This window comes from Bufo bufo, chromosome 5, assembly GCF_905171765.1.
Source record: "Bufo bufo chromosome 5, aBufBuf1.1, whole genome shotgun sequence".
NCBI classification, from domain to species: Eukaryota; Metazoa; Chordata; class Amphibia; order Anura; family Bufonidae; genus Bufo; species Bufo bufo.
Window position 1 is genome coordinate 129,770,764 of NC_053393.1, and position 16,198 is coordinate 129,786,961.

The window sequence follows — 16,198 nt, forward strand, 5'->3', positions numbered from 1 at the left end:
TTAAAGGGGCGGCCATTGTGAAAGTCACTGATAAATACCCGAGCGACGCTGGGTCATCAGCTAGTCCTTTTATAAAAACGGATCCTGTTGCATCAGTCGTCTTCCGTTTGGGCCATTTCCGCCTGAGATCCGTTTTTTTAGACAGAAAAAATAAGTACTGCATGCAGGACTTTTTTTTCCTATCTAAAAAAAACGGATCTCAGATGGAAATGGCTCAAACGGATGACAACTGATGAAACAGAATAATTTTTTTTTTTTTTTTTTTTTTTTTACAGAATCCTGTTTTTTTCCCCCTCTCTTCTTCTGATGGATCAGAAGAACGTAAAGCTAAAGCTAAACGGTTATGTGAACTCAGCTGGCCATACAGATTAGATTCATGCTGGCAGATCCAGAAGATTGGAATCTGCCAACAATGTAATGTTTATGACCACCCTTGACTGTTCTCCTCAAGGGAAAATGAGGATCGGGCATCCTGACTTTCAACATGCCTTATCCTGTGTGTGAAGAAGCAGCTAGTTTTCCTCTGCTCCATGAAGTGTGCATGTGGATACCCATCAGATGTGCTCATTTGACTGCTATCGTAAGGTGTATGACCAGCTTAAGTTCCATTAATGTAGGAATTTTCCACCTCATATAAAATTCTTTTCTTTTTTTTTTATAAATAAAAAAAAAAAATTTGAGGTTTAGTCTACAGCAACCAGACTACTACTTTCATATTTTACTAGGCAAACTAATAATGAAATGTGGAATCTGACTGTTGCTGCACTAAATTTTATACACACAGTGTTGTGATGTCAGACACCCCACGGCAGCTCTTTACAATCACTTCACAAAACAGCATCTTATAGAACTGAACGGAGTAGCCGTGCGCATGTGTTAAACATTGCTCCCTTCACTTGGGGAACTCCTGGTTAGGAGTCCCAGTGGTTGGACCCCACCAATCAGATACTTTACACCTATCCGTTGGATAGGTGTAAAGTTGTTACAGCGAGACAACCCCTTAACATTATTAACAGCATCCTTAGAGACAAGCAGCCACATACGCCGTGAAGTAGTTGTTGCAATGACGACAATAATAAGCTATTGCAGTTTTGGTTCAAGTTCCTGTTAATTCCCCTTCCTGGGCTGCATTATCATTGTTATTCACATGCTGACCGTGAAGATTTTCAGTTCCTCTTTCTCACTGCTGGTTTTACAGTAACGCAACTGTTAATGTGAAATCTAGCACATTGAAGAGCCTATGCTGCTAAAATGTAAACATATTACCTTCTTCATAGTATAAAATTAATGTGATCAGAGAGCTCTAAACTCTACTACAGGTTCATCCACCAAAGATCATGAGATAAAGCTGTCCGCACACATTATATATAAGCTGTCCAAACTTGCTCATTTCAGCTGCATTGGCCAATAAGCAAGGTCATGTGTATGGGAGCTTCCCTAGTGCTCCTAATGGCCAATGCTGGGGGGTAAGAAGGCTTAAGCCTGTTGGTTTTCAGTATATCTTGTGTACAGCAGTAAGAAGTTACATAAAATTTCAAGACACATTGGCTACCTAGCTCCAGAGACTTGTCTAACAGTGTAACCAAACTATTTTCCCCACTGGACAGCAGGGTAGTATAAGGTTCCCCCCCAAAGGTACATATTGCTGATGCTGTTAAAGGGTACAGAATCTGATACAGGATTTGGCGGGGTATCAAAACATTACCAATGATTCAATCACAGTAAGTTGAACTATTTCCTGAAAATACTGTGATAATGTGTACAGTAAAGTGCACGGTAGTGGTATGGTGGGGGTGTGTATCTCATCCGGTTTTTCAGTTTAGCTGGGTGAGAACTGAAATCCAGATATGGTGCTGCTTCAGCAAGGCATAGCTTGCTGGAGATCATTTAATTTAAAGTTGTATGGGCTGGATTTCTTTGGACTGGAAGACAGGTTGGTAGTGGGAGTCTTCCAGTTCACACCCCTAATCCATTACATGTTCCCTGGCTCCAAGTGAGGCCAGCTGGGTTAATCAAGGAGGGATAAAACAACCCTCAGTGTATGAGTCTGGGGGATATGGGTTGGAGCCTGAGACCCTGTGTGTAAGCTGTGCTTAGAGGTGAGTCAGGGAAAAGAACTTTGTATTAGGTAGAGCCCAGACGGGCAGGTGTTGATTATGGTTTGGATTTATGTTTGTGCTGGTGCTAAAGTGCCAAAATAAAGCACCATTTAGACTTGAACCCCGTTGTCAGAGGAGAAGTCTGTGATTGCGACCCTTAGAGAGAGCAATACGTATAATTAATTTAGATGTAATCCATATATAGCTTACGAACCATGCAATAATCATTTATGCTTCACCACCTGAAGCAGGAATTTTCATCACAGCCCAGAAACCTTAAAGGGGTTATTGAAGTTCCAAGTTTTTATGGACAAACTGCAGAGAGGCAGCTAAAATAATGAAATAAAAAAACAAACAAAAAAAAAAAAACTTGAAATTCACCCTCTGGAGCTTCCTCTAATCCAGCGCCACCATTCCACCCTCATCGCCCTGCTGCAGTTGTGATGTCGGTAGTCTCATGCCATGTCCAGGATGTCACCAACGCAGCCAAAATATTACAGCTGGGTGGAGAGGATGGAAAAGCAGTTCTGGATTGGAGGGGCCTCTGAAAAAAAAAAAAAATACTTTCTTCATGCAGTCAGATGCGGTAAAAGCAGGAAATAACATTCTTTTATCCCTCGTTCGGGCTATTTTCGAGTCACTCTTGAAGTCAAGCGAGCAGCAGCCGCCTTGCCTCAAGTCAAGGTAACCGCGCCCCCTTCCCTGCCCCTTCGCTGTGATTGAATGCGGATGTTGCAAAGACATCATTTGGTCAAGTCAAAGTCCACTTTATTGTCAATACTGCAGTACGTGCGAGACATACAGGGTCTCTCAAACTCATGGTGTAGCCAATGACATTTACAGACACAAAACATAAAAATGTATATAAGTAATCTACTCTAAAAGAAATACCTAAAATACATATAAAAAAAATAAAATAAATAAAACACGAGTTGGGTCTGGGTATAATTATCCTAATATATATGCCTAACCAATTCATATGATAATAGCAAAGTCAGATATAAATAAGGTAATATCCAATCCTGAATCCTAAATTAATTTAAGGAATGGCAAAGCAGGAGGGGAGTTTAGCATTCTGACAGCCTGATAAACAGAACTATCCCTCAATCACTTACAGAGAGGTTGTGCACTGAATATTCTCCTGGAACCAACATAGGAATCAATGGCGAAGAACTATTATCCTAGATTCTAATGCTTGGAAAGAGAGGCCAGGGATGTCATTTCATTCTTTTCCTCGTGAGTTAGTTTTATCAAACCTCTACATTTCTGTAGGTCACTGCACCTATAATTTGCATGCCTATCTCCACTTCCTAGTAGATAAGAAATAAGGTAACAGTGAGCCCTTTGTCTGAGCATGTGTGTGTGTTCTCCTTTACAAATAACACAGGGCAGTCCACAGCCCATGCACCACACAATGACCCATTGAATGTGCAGACAAGAAGAGGATTTAACTTTGCATCCTAGGTTAATATAACGTGGTGGCTTGGAGCCAAAAGCGGACACTCACGTTTCCATCCCCTGAGAGAACAGGCTATGGCCACCTCTCCAATAAGTATTTTTGTTATTTTTACTGTAAGCAGTTTCCTGTACTGTAAACAATGGGTAAAGAATCTGCAGTCAAGTAAATAATTTTTCTTCTGCCAGAAGAGGGCAGTATAACACAAAAGCGTTTTCCCAGGCATAAGCAGGGTCTGTCAGCAGTTTTGACTATTCTAAAAACTGTTGACAGCACTAGGTATGGACTGGGGGGGACCAGTAGAAACATACCTTTTGTGGAGTTTTTATTATAAGGAGTAGTGTGAATATGAACATTTATTCCGCCAGAATCTGCTCCTTAAGTGCACTGGAAGCGGCACTTCACTGCGAAGTGCTCTCTGCACTGAGTTGCTTCACAGCCCCTTCCCTCTGCTCTGAGTGACAGCTGTAGAGGTCTCCAGACTGGATGCTACATCTGTCGCTCAGAGCAGAGGAGAGGAGCTGTGAGGCAACTTAGTGCAAAGAGCACTTTACTGTGAAGTCCCACCTCCAGTGCACTTAAAGAGAAGAATCTGGTAGAAAAAAAATTTCATATTCTCATTACATCCGACAATAAAACACCACAAAAAGGTATGTTTGTACTGCTCTCTCCAAACCCTACCTAGTACTGTCGATAGCTTAGCATGCTCAAAAATGCGGACAGAGTCCCTTTAATAACATATTTTTAGAATATCCACAGAATATGCCACAAATATCTTAAATAAACAGGTCCCACCTCTTGCTTAGCTCTGATGTGCATTGCATGTGCATATGTATATTCATTAAAGAAAATCTCTGTACATATGGCCTATTAGGACATATTAACTTCATAGGGGTTGGGGGCTAGAACTAGGAGTTGGTAAGTAAAACTGCCCATACACCTTTAATAGCGGTTGGCTGAACTGATCTCTCGCAGCTCCCCCATACACATATGCTCGCTTTGGCTGAGCATGTATGTGTTTTCAATGGGGAGATACAAGAAGGCTGCTGCCAGACACCTCTGGTGGTGCCTTATCTCATGGGATACAAAACAGATGATGGTAGGGGCAGGAAAGGATTGGGGTGGCTCATTGAATTTTAATGTCCTATTTTTCCCTGACATCATCTGCCTGTCCTTACGCCTCTATCCAGATTACACTGACGGCTGGTCCTACTGAAAATGGCAGGTTTGGTCGACAATAGCCTAATATGTATTGCGGCCGTAAAGGGGGTTTTCTGGGATTTTGATACTGATGACCTATGGTATCCTTCAGGATAGGTCATTAGTTTGTGATCGGTGGGGGTCCGACACCTGGGACCCCCACCAATCAGCTGTTTTGAGAAGGCACCGGCGCTCCTGCAAGAACCGCGGCCTTCTCCGTGCTCACCAAGCACAGCGCCGTACATTGTATAGCAACTGTGCTTGCTATCGTGCTCAGCCCCATAGAGGTGCCTTCTCAAAGCTGATCGGCGGGGGTGCCAAGAGTCGGACCCCCACCGATCAGATACTGCTGACCTATCCTGAGAATGGGTCATCAGTATCAAAATCTTGAAAAAACCCTTTTAAGACTGGCTTACTAAACTATATGCGTCAACCACTTTAAGGAAGAGGCAATGGCCCGAAAAAAATAATAAAAGAAACTCCATAATGCTGAAGTACCTGAGCAGAGAAGTCAATCAGCTTTGGAAGAAGCAGCTTAGAACCTTCATCACTCTTGAGAAAATCTAGTAGGCTTCCTAACAAACATAAAAAAAAGAAAGCGGATTAGACAATAATTAGTAAGCTGCGTACACACAATTGACACATTATTTAGTAACTCTGGTAAACGTGTAGTAGGGAGCAGACTTACCCTTTGCCATATATTCAGTAATAATGTAAATTGGTTCCACTTTAGTGACCACAGCGTAAAGTCTCACTAGCTTGTCATGTTGGAGCGTCTTCATCAAGTTGGCTTCCTCCATGAATGCTTCCACGGACATGGTTCCTGCCTTCAGGGTTTTCACTGCAATTTTTGTATTATTATTATAAAAACCTAAAGAGGGGAAGATTGAAAGATGACCAGAAATGAAAACTTGTATAGACAATTAAAAGATATATTATAGTTGACCCATTAGGACATGGAAATAAGACATTCTATGAAAGTGTGCACACACAGACCCACACAAAAACAAGGTTGTCCCATCCCTCTCCCGGCACTCTCAGCAAACAGCTGATTCTGCAAGGGGAAGCCATCAGGCAGCTGGTGAAGGGGAAATAAAGTATTAGATGGCAGCTGTCCATGCAGCACAAGTATAGCTCGAGTGCACCAGAATGGAAGGCTGCTCATAAAGAATAAGGACCCCACTCTATTATGTTCACATGTCCAGACAGGGCATGCCTTCAGGACATATAACCCATTTAAGATAAACTACATGTAAGCCACACTATCCTCAGTTCACATCATCTTTTTTGTAGAACGTCAATATCCATACGTTAGCAAGAGGAAACATCTTGAAACTTGTGTTTCAGAATATTGCAAAAACTGCTCAAGTCATTTCCTGTGCAGTATGATGAAAGGAAGAGGTAGCGAGTGTCCCGTACATTCTTGTGTTTCTTATTATGGAAGATCCCTTTAGGGGTGTACGCGTCTCTTCCTTCCCCTGTTATTATTAGGTAAATGATTAGGATGACGCTATAACAGGTCTGTAAAACGCTGACCTTCAAGTCAACAATTTACATAGGATTTTGTCAAGAGAATCACATTCAAAATGACAAAGTATTAATATATTTTGAGGTTAATCAGATTTTATTGGGTTTAACTTTTCCCGATAAAGCTTTACAGTATCCTGTGAAAAGTATGTGATATCAGTCTCCCAAATGGCAGTTGAGAAGCTATAGCCCACTGCTCTAGATTTTGGCCATGATCCACTGGTTTTTAAGGTCTGCCTCAAAATTTATATTGGCTTCAAATCATGGAGTAGGCCAGTCCAAGACTTTTTTGTTGCCGTTTCTTTTCAACATTCATTTCTTCTGTCATCTGATTCACTGTCAGATTGCAGAACCCAGTTATCAGTTTGTGGACAGATAACTAGATATTTCTCCTTGTTTTCCAATGATATGGTTTAATAATGCTTTTCAGCACTTCTGGAATGCTGTATTTGATTTGCAGATGACATATTGGCACACGCGTTGTCCAAAGAGTTTAAATCCAGATGTGTTTGGGAAGCATTATCCAAATGCAAAACTCTGGCCTGCAGGGGAGTTGTGGGGATGGAGAGGACAGGAGTGGTGGTGGAGGCTCTGAGGTTGGTTGTAGTCCTCACATTGACAATCCTTCTCCAGTTCTCCCTGGGCTGGCATGCAGCGAAAGGAGGGCTTACCCTTCCTTCCTTCAGGGAACACCATGGGTTTTTAGTTTCTCCTTCCTAGTGCTGGCTGCGGTGGCCTTAATGTTAGGTGGATGGGGCAAGGCAGAATGGCAGATGGATGTTGAAATTAATGACCAAGCTCGTTTGGTTGTAATAAATAAAGTATCATCTTTCTTTACTGATATATATATATATATATATATATATATAGCAGCAATTGGCACAGTTGTGTGGTATATTACACTTTAGGCTTCTCCCAATAGTTGTGTAAGGCCTCATGCACACGACCGTTGTTGTGTTCCGTTGTTCCGTGATCAGTTTCAGTGTGTCTTCCTTTATTTTTGGAGGACCACCAGACATAAAAGGAATGTAAAAAAAAAAGTCTAAGACAGGTTTGCCATGCAAATGACAAGAAAAAAACGGACGCGGATGACAATCTTGTGTGCCTCTGCGTTTTTTCGCGGTCCCATTGACTTGAATGGGTCCACGAACCGTTTTCCGCGAAAATAGGACAGGTTATATTTTTTGGACGGACTGGAACCACGGATCATGGACGCGGATGGCAGACGGTGCATCAGCAGAGTTTTCAACGGACCCATTGAAAATCAATGGGTCCGCAGAAAATCACGAAAAACGCTGCAACGGACACTGAATAAAACAACGGTCGTGTGCATGAGGCCTAAGGGCAATAACAACGATGGTAGCACTCCTGCCTTAGTCTCTCTCTTGGTACACTTTGCAATCATCCTAAATAACCAGATGTTCAATTCTGTTCTCATTAACACTTTCCTAAATGCCCAGTCTGGAGGGTGAAGATCAGATGGCCAGTTCGTCTGACAAGTGTATTGAACTCCGAGGCAAGTAACCCTTTTCACAAGCAGTAAAGTCTGTTGCGTGTGTTTACCTTACTGTCTTAGCCCAGCATGGCCTTTAGATAGTTTTCAACCATCTGCAAATGTCCGTTCTCTTTCTCTCAGGGGTAGTCTCTCAGTTCAGTTGCTCTATGGTAGCTTTCAGTCTCATGGATGAAAGTTCTCTGGACTAGACCTAGTCATCTGCAGCTCACACACATACGTCCTTCCATTTGGGATTTACAGTGTACAAGGAAAAGTACTTTAACCATAATAAACTTTTTAGCAGTGATCCAATGGGTCACTGCACAAACATTTTGAGCATTCATCAAAGTTATTTTATGAATGATTGAAAAACCGTGGTTCCAACCTTTCTATGGGTTTATGAATCAAATCTTTGGCCAGTCTTTCACATGAAGGAGTCATGAAATTGCCCTTAGCCAACACAAAAAAAGATATGCAGTCCTTTGCATGGTCTTCTGGGATATTTGTAACTTCTTGGATATGTTGTCTCTGCAACCCTTGGCATATTTTTCCATGCTGGTCACTCACGACAAGTCAATGTGTCGTACAGATACCATCCTTTTGGGAAATTGGTCAACTTTATTTTCTGCAAATACTGGCCTTAAAGGGAACCTGTCACCGGGATTTTGGGTATAGAGCTGAGGACATGGGTTGCTAGATGGCCGCTAGCACATCCGCAATACCCAGTCCCCATAGCTCTGTGTGCTTTTACTGTGTAAAAAAAATGATTTGATACATATGCAAATTAACCTGAGATGAGTCCTGTCCCTGAGATGAGTCACGTACAGGACTCATCTCAGGTTAATTTGCATATGTATCAAATCAGGTTTTTTTACACAATAAAAGCACACAGAGCTTTGGGGACTGGGTATTGCGGATGTGCTAGCAGCCATCTAGCAACCCATGTCCTCAGCTCTATACACAAAATCCCGGTGACAGGTTCCCTTTAAAGCATAATTCTATCTACAACCTATGTATACATGGATACAGTCAGTAACCATATATTGTCCTTAAAACCTAATTCAGCAGTACTCAGAAAACTGTTTATAAACTGACAGCACATAGCCAGGACACTTTATATTCAATTATATACTTTATATTAATGTTATAAACATTTCCAGTATGTTTGCCTACTCACCCATCCAGACTTCACCAAACTGTCCAGCTCCAAGTTTCTTCACTAGTTTAACAGACTCCCTTGGAATTTCCCAAGCATCTTTATCCCATGGTTTTTGTGGTTTGGGACTAAAACAGGGTTTTTCCAATTTCCTGCATAGGCCATCTGCTTGTCCTAAAACATCAAATTATTATAGATTATTGTAAAATAAATGTGAAGTACTATAACATGAAGAAAAGTCTGTGAAAGGCAAAAAAAAATTGATAAAGTCTCAATAACAAAGGATTGAGCAGCAAAAACACTGTACAAGAAAAAAAATCATTATGATCCTGAAATTTTGGGCCTCAGTCATTTCCTATGAAAATGCTAAAAGAATGAGTACAAACATATGTATGTATTGCATTGCACTGGTCTTTAAAAGGGAACCTGCCACGTACATGTAGGCAGCACGGTATAGAAAAGGAGGGGCTGAACAGATTGATATAGAGCTTGTGTATTTTAGCCATTGAAAGTGGTTGTACAGTGGATTAATAATGACTTATTTTTAGGATAGGTTATCAATTTTAGATAGTCGGGGGTCTGACTTCTGGCACCCCCGCCAATCAGCTGTTTGAAGAGGTAGTGGCGCTCATGCAAGTTATGCGAATTGTGCAAATCACTTGAATAGGATGGAGCAGCTGTAATTACACTGTGCCACAGAGACTTAGGCCTCATGCACACGACAGTGAAAAAAAAAGTCTGTTAAAAACGGACACACTGTCAGTTTTTCATGGCCATTTTGCATCAGTGTGTGCATCCATTTTCTGGCCCGGTGTCTGTTTTTAATGTCCGTTTTGCATCAGTTTTTCATGTCCGTTAAAAACGGACAAGAAAAATGGATGAATTTGACCCACCCTTCTGAGAACACCCAGAGGACGGTAGGCCCCCAGCTAAAATAATGTCCCCCATACTGTAGGAATTTATATATTTTTTTGCTGCCCCCAGCTTTAATAATGCCCCCATGTAGGCCCCAAGCTAAATAAATGTCCCCCACACTGTATATAATTTTTTCAACCACCCCTAGTTTTAATAATGCCCCAAATTCAAGTGAACAGAGCTTAGCCCCGCCCAGGCCAGTGATACTAGTCGTGACGTCACTGGGCCTGCGGTAAACAGTGAGAAGGCCGCGGAGCTACTGCCAACGCAGCTGCCTTCTCAAACAGCTGATCGTCAGGGGTCCCAGGTGTCGGACCCCCGCCGATCAGATGCTGATGATCTATCCAGAGGATAGATCATCAGTTTAAAAAAAAATACAGAACCCCTTTAAATAATGTCCCCTATAGTGTGTTGTTTTTTTTAGGGCCCCCAGCTTTATAATGTCCCCCATGATTTATATAATGCCCCCATAGTGTCCAGCAGCCCAAAATAAAACAACAACAAACCCTCACCTTATCCACTTGCTCGCGCTGCAGCAGTCTCTTCTCTCTTCACAGAACAGGGCCTGCCGAAGGCGTGCGATGACGTCACTGCGTGCTCCCGCGTGGCTACGTCACCACGCAGATCACAGGTCCTTCGGCAGGTCCTGCTCAATGAAAAGAGAAGAGACTGCCGCACTGCGAGCAAGTGGATGAGGCGAGTTGTTTTTTTTATCCCCTAAATGGCCTGTGTACCCGTTTTTAAAGGCCGTTAGACGGGTGCACTCCTGTCAATCGGCCGTTATAAACGGTCCCATTGATTTCAATTTTTGGACGGACGCTATTCACTGGCTGTTAAAAGAACGGCCATGTGAATAGCCCCATAGACTTTCACTAGTGCTAAAAATGGCCGTGTGACGGCCATTTTTCACTGTCGTGTGCATGTAGCCTTAAATGAATAAATGACACGTTCTACTGAATCTTTTCCCACAAAACTATGGGGGCGCCGGTCTTCATAAAGGCCCTGTGCTGGCGGCGGATATGCTGAGGTTATGCAGAGGTGCGGGCCTTTCCATAACTTTGGCGCATCCAACGCCAGTTCTAAATGTAAGACTGCTTCTCAGCTGTCTTACATTTAGACCATTTTCTACGCCTAAAAAAGGCGTAGAAAATGTTGAGTGAGATGGACCTGCCGGCCTATCCCCTTCTCCACCCACAATTTTAGAACCAGCGTGCGCTGGGCGAAGTCACAGATAGCGTAACAACTAACCGTTGCGCCACCATCTGCGCCTGAAATACACCTTATTTAGGTGTATTTTAGCATAATAAATGAACCCCCCCCCCATATATGTTAATGTGATCAGCTCCTCCTGCTCTATAACAAGCTGCCTGCAGATCAGACACGATGTGTAACATGACAGGTTCCCTTTAAGGATTTATAGCAAACCACCTAGAATGAATTATTAACCAACCACACTTAACTGCACTCACAGGTCAGGTCATCAGATTTATATTACTGTGAAGTTGGGTGACATGATCTCCAAAATGTATTTTCTTTTTATGGGGTAAAAAAAAAAAAGAAGTGTAAATAATAAAACAGCTTTAAATACTGTTATTGGAAAAAGTGCAACTAACAGTGCAAAGTACACAATCGATTCCAAAGTTGTTTCACATTAAACTATGTTCCAAGCTATAAACCATCTTTACTGTATGAATCACATCATCTATTGATAAAGAAAAGGTTCACAGGAAATCAGAGTATGAATGACTCACTTTGGTAATGCTGGATCATGTCACTGATGCACGGGAACGTAATCCGGGGGGAAATGTAAACTCCACCATTGTCAAGAGTCCTGATTTTGTAGTGCTTGATGACATCACCGTTCTTTGCATCAAAATCCCTTATTGACAAGGAGTAGCTGCCTAACAAATAGAAAATTATGGGTTTATAGCCCTGACCACGTTGATGTGGCAGACATGAAAACAGCCTGGTAACTACTACGCAGCAGTGCTCTATTATTCTGAGCTTCGTAATGTACAATGCTGTACTTAAATGGGCTGCAAATGCTTAGAAATTCAAGTTTTATATAAGAAAAAAGAAATCAAATACAACAATAAATACATAAGACTGACAAACAACCAATTTCTAGTAACAATGCAACCTGATGATAAGGCGACTATAAAAGACCTGTTTGGTACTGCATCTGTGTTTAGGCAGAAAACAATGAGGACATTTTCAGCCACTAGCATATTATTTGTGGTCCATTGATAGCATGAAACAGGTCAAGTAATCATTATTTTCTTCAACAATTGTAACGTGGGAAGGAAGAATCCAGCAAGCTAGTGTCTTCCAGGACAGAAGATTGATTATTGAGCTTTCATACATCCTCCCCATCTGGAATGGTGGTTTACTGGTACCATTACTACCATGTCACAGGAGTTACCTTTCAGGGTTTCACTTTCTCTGATAAGAAAAGCTCCAGCAGTATTCCCAGGTGCTAACAGCTGTCTTTCTGCATCTTTTCTTGTTATATCTTTGAAAAACCATCTGTGAAATACATGGTAAGGTAAGCATCTGAAGATGGTCAGTAAGAACTGGCTCCCACCCAAAACCACAGAACTTACTCTTCCGTTTCTAACGTGTTGACTTTGGCCACGTAGTTACTAGGTATGAATCCTTCTTTCTTGGTGGATAAGGACTTTGCTTTCCACCATTCCCCGTGTCTGTAAGAACGAACACAAAATCAGTAAGGTCAGAAAGTGGAACATTTAAAGAATGAGCAACGCTGCCTTGTAGTACAGATTGTATATGGCCTTCCCACTCCCAGTGAAGGGGGACTAAAACTAACTTATGCTCATGACTGTATTAGCAGAAGATCCCCATTGATCAATAAAACACCTAAACCAAACACATATACTCTAACCCTGAAATTCATAAAATGTCTCTTTCCTCAGTCACTGCACTCTGCATAGCGTTGTGTTGTCTTTATATGTTTCCTCAAGACATTGACTTGAGAAACACTTTAAAAGCTGACGGTCCCCCTGTTCTGGAAGAAAGCATAAACAGCATGGCTGTCTCACTAGTGCACCGAAAGTCACCTTTCCCTTGATTTAAAAAAAGCAGCCTTTAGCAAAACAATGGAAATGGGAGCTAGTCAACACAACCAAGATGAAGACTTATACAGATCAATATACCCACCCTTGACTTAATGGACTTCTCCAAATGCTCTTACCTTTCTGAAACTCATTTATTTATTTTTTTACGAAGTCTCTCTGTAAATTAAATGCACTTAAAGGGAGTCTGTCACCAACTTTTTCCATTTAAGACTATTCCTGGTGCTCTGTAGGTCACATACACCCTACCCCAGACATACCTTTGAGTTGTTTACTCAATATTTATTGCTCCCCCCCCCCAACAAAAAAAATCTTTATATGGATATGCAAATTATCATAAAAGCGCCCAAGCGGCAGTACCTATCTGTAGTACCCTCCATTCCTGATGTCATCAAGCCAATGCTCGAAATCTCAAGCAGGCGCACATCACTGCTCTGTTTGATGGCTCCCAATGTCATCAAGCCAGTGCCATAACCATCCTGTTTGCAAGCATAGTAGTTATGTGCGCCGGCATACCATTTCAAGTGCTGGCTTAATGAAGCCCAGAACAGAGGGAGGTGGAGAGAAGGCGAAGAGGAGAGGTGTGGAACCCGATTCTAATGGGAGCGGCTGGCTCAATTGCCGATGGGTACTGCCCCTTGGGCTCTTTCATGCTAATTTGCAATAGAGACTGAGAAAAGCATACAAAGGTATGTCTGGGATAGGGTGTATGTGACCTACAGGGCACCACAAATGGAAGGAGGAGGTGCAGCTAATCTGAACGTGTGTGCAAGGCTATAACACAAATTATATTTACTCACCAAGAATGGGAATGAAAAACTAAGTTAGGTACAAAAGGACCCAATCGTCATCTATCATCAGACACCAATTAAACGCAGCACTTACTCTTCAAGTATTTTTAATTTTTCTCCTTTTTTGAAAGTTAAGTCATCTTGATGGATTCCTTGATACGGATATAAAGCTACTACTATATTCCCAGTCTCCTCCGCTTCTGACATGGATGAAATAAGAGAGTTGTATTAATTGTGGCACATGAATTCACGGGGCTGTGGGTATTGTATCTCAAGGCACGGCGCACAAACCTACCTGCATGTTGCATCCTCTGCCCAGGTAATAGACTTCCTCCATTTTGTGGCTAGAAAAAAAAAATACACCATGGTGACTACAGAGCAAGGCGGTATGGTTTGGCATTTGACTACAATAAATGGAGACCATAAATAGGGAACAGCTGAAAAGTAACCAAAATAGTAATAAAATCAACCAAAACAGGGCTAGATATAGAATAATGCATGAATTCATTACAGCATTACATGCTGATCGGGGACTGATTGGGAAAAGATTATGGTGGTTTAATGCACAACAAATTAGGGGGGGCGGGAAGGAGTGGGACAATCTAGAAAATACCAAATATTCCTGATACTTATTAGCTAGCTAGCAACTACTCACAAAGCCTCAAGGCCAGAGGTCGTAATAACGCCTGTACAAGCGTCATAGATGCTTGTTCAGGTGATTTTACTCCTTAAAAAAAAGTCTAAGACGTACCAATACGCCTTAGACTTTTCCCTGCCTTTCATCAGCGCAGTGAGCGCTGTGAACAGCACGGGCAGCGCAGTGATGCTGCCTGTGCCTGAACTGACCAATAACAAAGCTCCTTACAGCAAGGAGCTTTGTTATTGGTCGGTTTGAGTGGGCAGCCGGACCATTCTGCACAACGCACTGAAGTGAGGAGGAAGCGTCCTGCAGCGGTGCGAGATTCTCACCGGGTGGTGCTTGGCGGGGTAAGCGGTCTTGGGCTGGCTGTAGGGCACTTCCTCCATGTGCTCACAGCGTCCTCTCCAGTGAAGAATGTGTGCCCAAACTCCATAGTAACCAGATACCAACAAACTCCCCCCAGGGCACTATATGCCTGAGCATGCTTGCCCTGGTCGGATGAATAAAATGATCGGGTCGGGTGCAGCGCATGTTCACATGGAGACTTGGGGGGGGGCTGATGGTGATGTGTTGGGGTGGGCTATGAGTTTGGGCGCGCGTTCTTCACTGGAAAGGACGCTGTCAGCACATGGAGAAAATGACCCGCAGCCCAACCGTCCAGAACATGAAGTGAATGTGACTATTGGAAGACTTTTATGATTGGTGAGCACATTAAATGAATTTATCGTAATTGGACAGCACAATTTGTGATTGGTGCAATGTTATATTTGTCCTGCTGGGATCTAAGAGGGCTTACATTTTTAGGGAGACTCCAGAAAAACCAAAGAGGGTTGGCAAATAGGCAATAGATTGTCCCAGATATCGGGACAGCCATTTTGCCTCCATTAGGTCTCATGTACACGACTGTATCCATTTTGAGGTCTGCAAATCGCAGATCCACAAAATATGGACATCCATGTGCTATCCAATCTCCATGCTGCAAAAGATAGAGCATGTCCTGTTCTGGTGGACCCACTGAAGTGAATGGGTCAGCAAGAAAATGCGGATTGCACACGGACCGCATCCGTGATTTGCGTACTGCAAAATGGATACAGTTGTGTGCTTAAGACCTTATAGTGAACTATACTGTGCAATAGTCCAATATACTGTGTATAAGACTGTCCTATAACTGCCTCCTGTGCATTCGTCCCAGACCCCACCCACTGCCACCAAGCCACCCACTACTCCCTGCCACAAAGACCAGACGTCCCCGTTGAATTCTTATTGCATTGTGTTTTGCACAGTCTACTGCTCCAATCCCGGACGTGACAGATTTGGTGCTTCAAGAAAGGTAGGGATTCAGTCTTCTGAGAGATAAATTTAAAATGGTCAAAATTTGCTATTCCTGCATGGAAGACATTATAGAGGAGACTGGTAATTTCCTTGTAGAAATATCAACATCTTACCATTATTTAGGCCTACGTATTATATATATGAATTACCGCAAATTTCATACTCCTCCTCAGCTAAAAATACTCCTCAAAAATTATATAAAAGGAGTATTTTTAGTCTTCTGGAAAACATGTAGCGCGAACTCTGCTCGAGGATCTCTATATGGTTTTGGATGTCCATATTTAAAGGGAACCTCTCTTGACGGGTCTTAGTAAATACCCTGTGAAAATCCACGTGTGTGTGAATGAGGCCTTAACTAGAGATGAGTGAATCGATTCTGAACTAGTCTGATTCATTACAATTTTCACAAGAAATCTGCTGCCAAACGAATCCAAAGTTTTGAAAATCTTGTCAGGCGAATAGAGTAAAAACGGCGTCCGCACCATTTTACTGTGA

The 16,198-nt window shown here is 42.3% G+C and overlaps 1 protein-coding gene across 4 annotated transcripts in view; it reads right to left on the reverse strand.

Moving 5' to 3' along the window:
• The window catches only part of LYN (LYN proto-oncogene, Src family tyrosine kinase), a 72,736-nt gene that overhangs the window by 14,039 nt on the left and 42,499 nt on the right, over positions 1-16,198 (reverse strand). For all 4 annotated transcript variants that reach the window (XR_005778963.1, XM_040431956.1, XM_040431955.1 and 1 more), the window contains exons 3-10: positions 14,027-14,075; positions 13,826-13,931; positions 12,452-12,550; positions 12,271-12,374; positions 11,600-11,749; positions 8,955-9,107; positions 5,444-5,626; positions 5,254-5,330 (exon numbers count right to left, since the gene is read on the reverse strand). Coding sequence is in view for 3 of the 4 variants with exons in the window: in XM_040431956.1 (XP_040287890.1) it covers positions 5,254-5,330; positions 5,444-5,626; positions 8,955-9,107; positions 11,600-11,749; positions 12,271-12,374; positions 12,452-12,550; positions 13,826-13,931; positions 14,027-14,075 (921 nt within the window). In the remaining variant the exon portion in view is untranslated. The remainder of the gene's footprint in view (positions 1-5,253; positions 5,331-5,443; positions 5,627-8,954; positions 9,108-11,599; positions 11,750-12,270; positions 12,375-12,451; positions 12,551-13,825; positions 13,932-14,026; positions 14,076-16,198) is intronic.